This window comes from Rattus norvegicus, chromosome 5, assembly GCF_036323735.1.
Source record: "Rattus norvegicus strain BN/NHsdMcwi chromosome 5, GRCr8, whole genome shotgun sequence".
NCBI classification, from domain to species: domain Eukaryota; kingdom Metazoa; phylum Chordata; class Mammalia; order Rodentia; family Muridae; genus Rattus; species Rattus norvegicus.
This window is the reverse complement of record NC_086023.1, coordinates 135,784,563-135,795,276: the sequence shown is the minus strand read 5'-3', so window position 1 is coordinate 135,795,276 and position 10,714 is coordinate 135,784,563. Positions and strand designations below refer to the sequence as shown.

The 10,714-nt window shown below is 44.9% G+C and overlaps 1 protein-coding gene across 4 annotated transcripts in view; it reads right to left on the bottom strand.

Moving 5' to 3' along the window:
• Positions 1–10,714, bottom strand: part of Eif2b3 (eukaryotic translation initiation factor 2B subunit gamma) — a 66,513-nt gene continuing 55,799 nt past the window's right edge. For all 4 annotated transcript variants that reach the window (XM_006238630.4, NM_133609.2, XM_063287117.1 and 1 more), the window contains 2 exons: positions 5,184–5,287; positions 1–164 (listed from right to left, as the gene is read on the bottom strand). In XM_006238630.4, the coding sequence (XP_006238692.1) occupies positions 112–164; positions 5,184–5,287 (157 nt within the window). In that variant the 3' untranslated portion in view covers positions 1–111. The remainder of the gene's footprint in view (positions 165–5,183; positions 5,288–10,714) is intronic.

Here is a 10,714-nt window from a genome sequence, read left to right as displayed (position 1 = left end):
TACAGCCTGGAAATTCTTCTTTATTGAAAAATAAATACAGAGTCAAACAGGTGGGCCAGCCAACATCTGTAGTTTTGGGGCCAAAAGGAAGGGGTCAGACTTGTTCAGGATTCAGATCTCCATGAGCTGGTCATTTCCCACGATCACCTCGTTCATGCGTTTAGCTACAGAATAAAAAAAAAAAAGAAAGGTTTTCAGCAAATAAAATCACTCTAGATCCAGCTGCCTCTAGAGATGACATGTTCCCGTCAAAAGAGCCTGCGAGGGAGCATCTGCCCACACAAGGATGGGACTGACCCTGTATACCCAGCGCCATGGACGCTTACATGGTATGAGTATGGCGTGAAAAGCACCATTAAAGACGAACAGCGTTTCCACAAGCAAATATATATATATGTATGTATATATATATATATATATATATTTTTTTTTTTTTTAATTATGCGGGTTGTTTTGTTTTTGTCTTTTCCCCCTGACAGTCCTAGAATTCTCTCTCTGGGCCAGGTTGGTCTTAAACTCAGAGATCTGCTTGCCTCTGCCCCACAAGTGCTCGAATTAGAGGCATGTACCGCCACACCCCCAGCTTTCTTTTTCCTTTTTAAAATTTATTTTAGGGGGCTGGGGATTTAGCTCAGTGGTAGAGCGCTTACCTAGGAAGCGCAAGGCCCTGGGTTCGGTCCCCAGCTCCGAAAAAAAAAAAAAAAAAAAAAAAAAAAAAAGGCACTGCCCTTTGGGCTCACAGTAGTTTGAAATCTGTTACTAAGAATTATAGGTAAAATTTATTTTATACAGTGAGCACACTGTAGCTGTCTCCAGACACACCAGTAGAGGGCATCAGATCCCATTACAGATGGTTGTGTTTTCTGGGAACTGAACTCAGGACCTCTGGAAGAGCAGTCAGTGCTCTTAACCCCTGAGCCATCTCTCCAGCCTCCTTTTTTCCTATAAATACATACTTGTAATAAGATTTACAAATCAGACCCAGAGACTAACAGTATGTGAATGTAGTCTCTCTTTCAAAATATATTATCCTATGGTGTTCGGTCTGTTTCCTGAGCTGCTGTGAGATTTGGACTGCTGACATGAGGAGCTGAAGTGAGAAAGGAGAAGGAAGGCTCTGGGCTAGAATCAGGTTCAGATCGGATCGCAAAGATGGCCTAGCAGGGGACAGTGCATCCGCTGTTCAAGGCTGAAGAACACACACAAGCTTCAGGACCTGATTTTGGTCCCTGGAATCCATGTAAAAAGCCAGGTGTGGTGGCTCTTGTCTGTAATCCCAGCATCCCCCGCAGCAAGATGGGAGGTGGAAACAGGCGAACCAACTGAAAATTTGCAGGCCAGCTAGCCTAAAGACAGCAGAGAGCCCACCTAGAAACACGGAGGGAGGAGAAAACCAAGTCCTGAAAGTTGTCCTTTGACCTCCACACATGATCTGGGCACACAGCTGCACTCACACACACCTCAACACAAATAAATAGGGACCCCAAAGGCTACAATGGAATATAGTAACTGAGGCAAAGCCGAGGTGACAGAGATTCATCAGGCTACAAATGAAAGGTGGAGGGAGCTGGAGAGATGGCTCAGAGGTTAAGAGCTCCGACTGCTCTTCCAGAGGACCTGAGTTCAATTCCCAGCAACCACATGGTGGCTCACAACCATCTGTAAATAGGATCCAATGCCCTCTTCTGGTGCGTCTGAAGACAGCTAGTGTGTACTCAAATAAATAAAAATAATAAAAAAATTAAAAAAAAAAAAAAAAAAAAAGAAAGGTGGAGGCACTGCTAAAATCAGCAAGAGTTCTTACCAACCAGAACTTGATCTACGTCAAAAGGGTGAAAACTTTGAGTTTCCAGGCCCACTTTAGGAGTTAAGTGACAGTAGATCAACAGAGCAGAGGCGCACACTTTGCCGTTGCTAGTGTGTAGAATGCAGAAGCTCCCTGTCAGTCTCCCTGCTTCTCATGGCCACTGTGGCCATCTGCTACCTGAGGAGCTCAGGCTTGGCTGCCAGGGCTTTGCAGAATCCAAGAGTGTTTAGCTGGAGTCAGGAGTCAGGTGTGAAGCCCAGTGCTGTCACAAAGGGAGCTGGATTGCTATGTAAGCAGTGCTAGAAAGGGGAGTTGGTTAGACATCACCTTACTATTGTTGCTGTTACTTTAATTTCATTTTATTGATAATCTCATCATGCTTCTCTGGCTAGCCTGTCTCCTGGGACTCAGGGAGTGAGCCACCATGTCTTGTGTTCCTACCGTCTTTTTAAGGACAGGGTCTCTCAATGAACTCACAGCTTGCCTTCTGGGCTAGACTGAGGTCTGCCTGTTTCTGTGCCGCAGCGCTGGCATATCAGATGACGGCCACCATGCTCAGCTTTTACGTGGGTGCTGGGATCTGAACTCAGGTCCTCACACTCACACAGGAAGTACTGAGCTGCCTCTAGGCCCCTAAGAAACAGGTCTTGAGTGCTACAATGATTTATTTTGTAGCTTAGGCTGACCTACAACACACTGGTAGAGGAAAATGGCCCCCATTCCTGTGGTGGTTTGAATATGCTTGGCCCAGGGAGTGGCACTGTTAGGAGGTGTGGCCTTGTTGAAGAAGTGTGTCCCAATGGGGTTGGGCTTTGAGAACCTTCTCCTGTTTGCCTTTGGAACAAGATACAAAACTCTCAGCTCCTCCAGCCTGCCTGGATGCTGCTGTGTTTCCCACCTTGATGATAATGGCCTGAACCTCAGAACCTGTAAGCCAGCCCCAATTAAATGTTGCCCATTATAAGAGTTGCCTTGGTCATGGTGTCTGTTCCCAGCAGTAAACACTAAGACAATTCCTAATCTCTCTGGAGTTGCTTTCCAAGTATGTGCGTCCATGCCTGGCTACTTTATTCATCAGATTAAATTAATTTCATAGTATGAGTGTTTGCCTGAATGTATGTATGTGCAGTATAGTACATGAGCACTTCGTAACCACAGAAACCAGAAGAGGCATCGGATTTCCTGGAGCTAGAGTTATAGGTAGTCGAGAGCTGCCTCGTGGGTGCTGGGAACTCAATGTCAATCCTCTGCAGGAATGGTCAAGTATTAACTGCAGAGTAATCTCTCTGGACCCTTTGGAAATGGATTTCACTATGTTGTAGCCTTGGGTGGCTTAGCACTCACTATATGAATTCACCAATTTACAGAGATCTGCCTGCCACCACCTCCTGGATGCTGGAATTAAAGCCATGTGTCAACATGCCCGATACTAACAAACAAACAAACAAACAAACAAACAAACAACGCCCACTCCCAACAGGCTATTGGCTGCTGCTCTTGGCTGTTCACCAGAACTGATGGTGAGGCTCTACTACTGAAAACACCATACATTTGGTCACAGTGCACAGAAAAACCAAGTTGTTATTGACCAGGAATCTTTTCCCCTCATGGCTAGCTGTCATAGGACTAGAAGGTGCTATGTAGGCTGCTAAGGGAAGGAGTTTATCAACAGTTTTTTTGTTTCCCATTAATTAATGTATTCACTTTACACCCTGATTGCTGCCCTCCCTCCCAGTCCCCACCTCACGGTTTTATCAATAATCTTACACAGCTGTGAGTCCCGTGAACTACAGTCGCTGCCAGAGTGGTGAGAGATGCACACGTGTGCAACAGCAGCACAGATGTTACGCTTTCCGCCTGTCTTCTTACACGCTGTACAGCAGAGTAAGTTTAAAGCAGTTTACAGCCACACTTCTTCTTTTTTTTTTTTTTTTTTGGTTCTTTTTTTTTGGAGCTGGGGACTGAACCCAGGGCCTTGTGCTTCCTAGGCAAGCGCCCTACCACTGAGCTAAATCCCCAACCCCTACAGCCACACTTCTTTTTTTTTTTTTTTTTTTTTTGAAACATTTATTTATTATGTATACATCATACAGCTTTCTGTCTGCATGTATGCCTGCAGGCCAGAAGAGGGCACCAGACCTGATTATAGATGGTTGTGAGCCACCATGTGGTTGCTGGGAATTGAACTCAGGACCTCTGGAAGAGCAGTCAGTGCTCTTAACCTCTGAGCCATCTCTCCAGCCCCTACAGCCACACTTCTAAGGAGCTGAGAATGGTTCTCCAGGTTATGCCTGAAGACCTGCTAACCCCATTGCCAGATTAAATCTAGGGGATCATCTTCCTTAAAAAACAGATACGGATTCCTCCTTGAAGTTCCTCCTACTTTTAGTTCCTTACTTTTGTTTGCTCTGCTTAAAATAAGCAACACACGCTAGGCAGTGATAGCATGTGCTATTAATCCCAGCACTCAGGAGGCAGAGGCAGGTGGATCTCTTTGAGTTCAAGACCAGCCTGATCTACAGGGCGAGATCCAGGACAGACAGAAATAAGACAGAGAAACCCTGTCTTGAAAAACCAAAGCCAGGGCTGGAGAGAATGGCTCAGTGGTTAAGAGCACTGACTGTGGGGTTGGGGATTTAGCTCAGTGGTAGAGTACTTGCCTAGCAAGCGCAAGCCCTAGGTTCGGTCCCCAGCTCCGAAAAAAAAAAAAAAAAGAATTAAAAAAAAAAAGCACTGACTGCTCTTCCAGAGTCCTGAGTTCAATTCCCAGCAACTACATGGTGGCTCACAACCATCTGCAATGGAATCTGATGCCCTCTTCTGGTGTCTAAAGACAGAGACAGTGTTCTCATATACATAAAATAAATAAATCTTAAACAACAACAACAACAAAAAAAGAAAAACCAAAACCAAATTAATCCAACAAAAACCAAACCAAAAAATCCCCTCCAAAACAAAACCAAACAACACACACACACACACACACACACACACACACACACACACACACACACACACACACACCCCAAAGCAGATGAGTGGTCACAGTCCTCAGGAGGCCACAGCACATTCCAGAACCAATGCTGCATGACTGGCCGCCTCTGCCATGCCCAGAAACAAATACAAAGTATTGGTGTGAGTCTGGACAATATCTCTTGTTACATTTTCAGATTTTGACAGTATGGTTGTACATGTCTATGAGAAAACTTATAAGTTATATTCCTAGAAACAGGACTAACATTTGATAATTCTGTCAACTGCTCTCCAGAGAAGACTGTAAGTTTGTCTTCACTCGGAAACGTGAGCCTGCTTGTTGTGTTACCCACTAAGCACTATCTGTGCTAAGGTGACAGATAAAATGGCTTCCATGACTTACCTTTGGCTTCAATCCTCTGACCACTTCCAATTAAACAGTCCCTGATCTCCGCGCCCGCCTCGACCACGGCGTTGTTGCAGATGACGCTGCCATGGATGCTGCTCCTGAAATACAGCAGCCAACCAAGAAGCCACGTTAGAGGACCCAGGCCACAAAACCAGCCAGCAAGTTCAGGCTTTTCTGAAGGCGAGAGCCACTGGTCAGTCCGATTGGTGGCTACATGACTCAAGTTATTATTAGAGGACAGAATGGCACAAAGGGAGAAATTGGCTGTAGAGAATTTCAGAGCAGGGTTCCATTCATGATTTTTACAAGCACTTATTTGACTTCTCCCTCTCTTCTTCTTGGGCAATGGAGACTAAATCTAGGGCTTAAACATGTTGGACAAGCCGCTTACCACTAAATGATGTGCCTGGTTTTTATTTTTGAGGCAGGCTGGCCTTGAACTCACCATGCAGCCAAGAATGACCTGGAACTCTTGGTGTTTTGAGACAGGGTCTTTCTGGGTAGCCCTGGCTATCCTGGAACTCAAGAGATCTGTCTGCCTCTGATTCCTGAGTACTGGGAATAAGTGTGCACCACCACTGCTCTACCTACCAAGTGCTCGGACTGTGAGCATGTGCAAATACCCAGCAGCCAAGTCCTTTTTTAAAGTTTTCTAAAATTTATTATATATCTATTAGTGTATGTGTGTGTGTGTGTGTGTGTGTGTGTGTGTGTGTGTAGGTCAGGGGTCAGCTTTGGAGAGTTGATTTTCTTTCTATATGATAGGTTCTGGGTATCTGGAAGACACTGTGTAGTGGCCTCAAACTCACAAAGAGTGTGTTGTGTGTCTGCCTCTCAAGTATTGTGTGCCACTATGCCAGGCTTCTAGCTTGACTTTAGTTCTCTAGGTTCCCAGGTCTTTGGGTACAGGTTCCATTCAAACTCTTCTTGCTATAGGGTGGAGTCTGAGGCCGTCTGAAGGCTCTTCATCATGATCTTCTTATCTAGGATCACAGGACAAGTGTCACTGAGGCCCGGAAATTAACAATCTTTCTGATCAAGTGTGGAAACAGCGAGCTCACACAGCTCCTACCATAGACTCTAGCTAAACAAAATGGTACTCATTAGGAGCGGGAGAAGTGTATATACATTCTAAGTTATTTGTTTTCTAGTTATTTATTTTTCAACACAGGGTTTTCTGTGTAGCCCTGGCTGTCCAGTAACTCACTCTGTATATCAGGCTGGCCTGGAACTGAGAGACCTGCCTGACTCTGCCTCCGGAGTGCTGGGATTATAGGCGTGTGCCACCATCACTTGGATGATTATTTGTTTACAACTCACTATTAATCTTAAATTTTATTTGGAGGGCCATGCAGAGGCCCTCGGGCTTGCACAGCGATATTACCTGCTGAGCTGCCTCACCAGCCAGAAAAGGTCTTCATTTTTTTTGTTTTTGAGACGGGGGGGGGGGGGGGGTTTCTCTTTACATAAGCCCTGGCTGTCCTGAAACTCACTATTGTAGATAAGGCTGGTGTCAAACTCAGAGATCTACCAAGTGCTGGTATTAAAAGAGCACACAGCACGCCTGGCAGAAAAGGTCTTTTTGAAAACCATCACCAACATTTATTGCACATATACACGAGGTACTATGCTAAACATTCCATATATTATAGCAATGAGTTTTGATGAATCTAGTTGTTTTATCTGAAAAGTCACCTGGGCAGTGCTGTTGAGGTGTTCCAGTGGGTAAAGGCACTTGCTGTGTAAACCTGGAGACCTGAGTTCAACTCCCAAAACCCATGTAAAAGTGGAAGAAGAGAGCTGGTTCCAGAAAATTGTCCTCTGACCTCTATATACCCCAACCCCAGCCTTGCCCCTGCCATGGGTACAGACACACACAGACACACACAGACACACACAGACACAGACACAGACACACACACACACACACACACACAGTAATTTTAGAAATCAATGTAAAAACAGGAACATCTTTTGTCTTGGCCTCCGTCAGTATTTTTTAGTAGGTCCAGGATGAGAACTTTATGTATTTAATTAGAGAAAATCTAAGTGATTCTCTGAATACCATTTTTATCTGATGCAGTAAAAATTGCACCCACATTTTACAGATAAAAGATCAGATTTAGAGAATTTAAACCATTTATTCCAAAACATGTAACAGGTAAATAACATATTTAAATCCAGTTTTGTCTGATACTAGAATCCATATTGTAGTTTTTTTGGTTTTTGTTTTCCAAGACAGGCCTTCTTCAAGGCAGGCCCTGGGTGTCCTGGAACTGACTTTGTAGACCAGGCTGGCCTTGAACTCACAGATCCTTGTGCCTATGTTTCCTAGATACTGGGATTAAAAGTGTGGGCCACCATGCCCAGTGGTATCAAGATTACTAAAGCTGCCTTATTTATATATTCATATGAGGTTGAGCCTTCAATGAGGATGGCCCACACCTACAGGATTTGCTGATGTCACAGGCAAGATGCCAGGCAGGGCTCTGCTACAGCACTGCCAGTCCCTCGTACAACTCGAAAGCCTAGGGGTGCAGCTCATCCACATAAGGTGACTGAATTCTGCCCTGGTACTAGAATTCAGAGCAGCCTACAGACAATCATTGTGAGCGTGAGAGAGCACCCAAAGCACCAGGCACCTTCTCTGCATCAGACAACTTCACTGTAGATGAGAGAAAAACAGGAAACAGGCTATCTATGCCATCTCCATCCCCAGGGAAAGTTAAAGCCCGTTCTTCTAGCAGGCTGAAGAGTCTCTGTGGGTGGTATGAATGGGACAAGTATTAGTTTGCTTTTTGGCAGTCTCAGGATACATTCAGTGGGTGTTCCACAAGGTACAATCCAGAACTCTGCAACTTGTCCAAATTGCAAAGAATTATAGTCAGCAGTTACAGTAGTTCTGGATGCTTGGGGAAAATTCCTCCAGAGGGCAAAAAGGAAGGTACAGAATGCCTTCTATACATGGGTTCCAGAGACGGAACAGGTTTCCAGTTAGCTAAAGCAACAGCTGATATCTTTTTTTTTTTAAAGATTTATTATTTATATATTTATTTTAGTTATGCGAGTACACTGTAGCTGTCTTCAGACACACCAGAAGAGGGCATCAGATCCCATTACAGATGGTTCTGAGCCACCATGTGGTTGCTGGGAATTGAACTCAGGACCTCTGGAAGAGCAGTCAGTGCTCTTGACCGCTGAGCCATCTCTCCAGCCCCCAGCTGATATCTGAAGGCAGTAGCTTCCTACCAGCCGCTAAGATCCTAAAAGTATGCTCTAGAGCCAGGCAAAAGCTGGGAAGCTGTGGGCAGAGAGGGCAAACCACCACCAGTGAGCAGACAGTCAGCTAGCCAGTGGGCAGTCAGTCAGTCAGTCAGTCAGTCAGTCAGTCAGAGGCACACAACAGTCAGTGGGCAGTCAGCAGACAGTCAGCTAGCCAGTGGGCGGGCAGTCAGTCAGAGGCACACAAAGCCAGTGAGCAGCCAGCCAGCCAATGGGCAGACAAGAAACACCCAGGGAGACAGGAGGCAGTGAGTGAGGATCCCTGGAAAGAAGCTGTGTCTGCAAAGGCTGACTGGGTACGACCTCAGTGATGTGGAAAGGTTGGAACACTGTAGGTTCACAGCCTAATTACAAGTTATTTTGGGCTATCTTTAGCTCTTGCACACCACCATGCTGAACCTAACATCCTGTGACTAACAGATAAAAACCTTTGGAATGCATTAACTTAACAAGCCGAATTTCCAGTGAAGATTAGGGCTGTCAGACAGCATTCAAGGCCAGAGCATAGTCCTAAGGGTCTTGCTGTAACCTGCCTACCCCATGTAACCCACTAAACATATTGGAAAAGTGTTTTTGATTCATGCCTTTCTTTGTTCTGTTACTAAAGAAAGTTCACAAGTGTTTACTTGGGAAGACCTAAATCTATGTTCCAAGATCATGGCCACTCATATTTGGCTCCAGAATAAACCACATCTTATTCCTTTGAGGTGAGAGCTGTTTCTTTTGTTGACAAAGACATAATTAAAGACTACTCACTGGCTCTATTGGAATCTGGAAGTGGATGGGAATGGTCACTGTACAGAACTGTAGCTGGAATGACAGGTCAGATTTCCACAGCAACCCAGAGCCTGCTTTTCCTTCTGTCTAGCAGTTCTAACTCAGGTTGTTATGGGTCACCTTATCTCGTTTATGTGTAACGTGCTGTGAGGTACATAGATGATCACACAGAGATTGTAGGTGTGACTGGGAATAGCAGGGGTTGATGGGAAGGAAGCCCATGGCATCTGCTTAGCAGCTCTACGTAGGTTTCAAGGAGAACACTGGGCATGATGCTTTCTTTTGACCATCTGTCTGTCTGTTCCTCACTTTCACTGCAGTTATCACAAATTGTCTTTAATCCCAGCAAAGGCAGACAGATTTCTGCAAGTTCAAAGCCAGCTAAGACTACATAACGAAACTGTCTCAAAAGAACAAAAAAACCCAAAAACAAAAAAACCAACTAAACAAACAAACAAAAAAACCCATAAAAACTAAAAGCCCAGACCACCAAGGAGGGCTGGCATGTGACCCAGTGCAGAGTGTGGACTTTGGGCTCTGTTCTAGTATCATAACACACACATTATATATATTTTTATATATTTTGGTGTTGGAACTTAAAACCAGGCCCTACTGAAATTTTTCTTTCTTCTGTTTTTTGTTTTTACTGGCCTCAAATTCTGCCTCCTAACTGCTGGGATTAAAAGCATGCAATAGGGGTTGGGGATTTAGCTCAGTGGTAGAGCGCTTGCCTAGGAAGCGCAAGGCCCTGGGTTCGGTCCCCAGCTCCAAAAAAAAAAAAAAAAAAAAGCATGCAATATATCACCTAGCTGTTTCTTATTTTTCGAGACAGGGTCTCATACTGTAGTGCAGGCTGGCTTTATACTTGAGGCAGTCCTCTTGCCTCGGCCTCCTGAATGCTGAGATTACAGACATGAACTACCACAACCAGTCTACCAATGTTACACGTAAGCTCTACCACTGAACTGTAGCTTCAGCCCAGAAACTGGGGATTTTACCAGAAGAACATGTATCTACCTGCTCATGCTATTGGTGGCAGAGAGGTAGGACTGTATCAACCTCTCTTTAGTTGTCAATTTTCAGCAAGAACTGTACTTTTCCCACTGAGCACCTAAGGAGGAAAGGTAAGTTCCTATAATCCTAGAGAACTGGCCAGTTTCTGCATCTTGGTATTAGTTATGCACGCACGCATGGCCATTAGTTCATTCTAGAGAGGAAAATAACACATACTTGTGTGCACATGTGTGCGTGCACTCACAGGCATGTACTTCCTCAATTATTCCCTACCTTTTTTTTTTTTTTTGGTTCTTTTTTTTCCGGAGCTGGGGACCGAACCCAGGGCCTTGCGCTTTCTAGGCAAGCGCTCTACCACTGAGCTAAATCCCCAATCTCTCCCTGCCTTATTGTTCAGCAAGCCCCTCTACCTGCTGAGCCGTCTTACAAGCCGGCTCTTCATTTAACGAGAC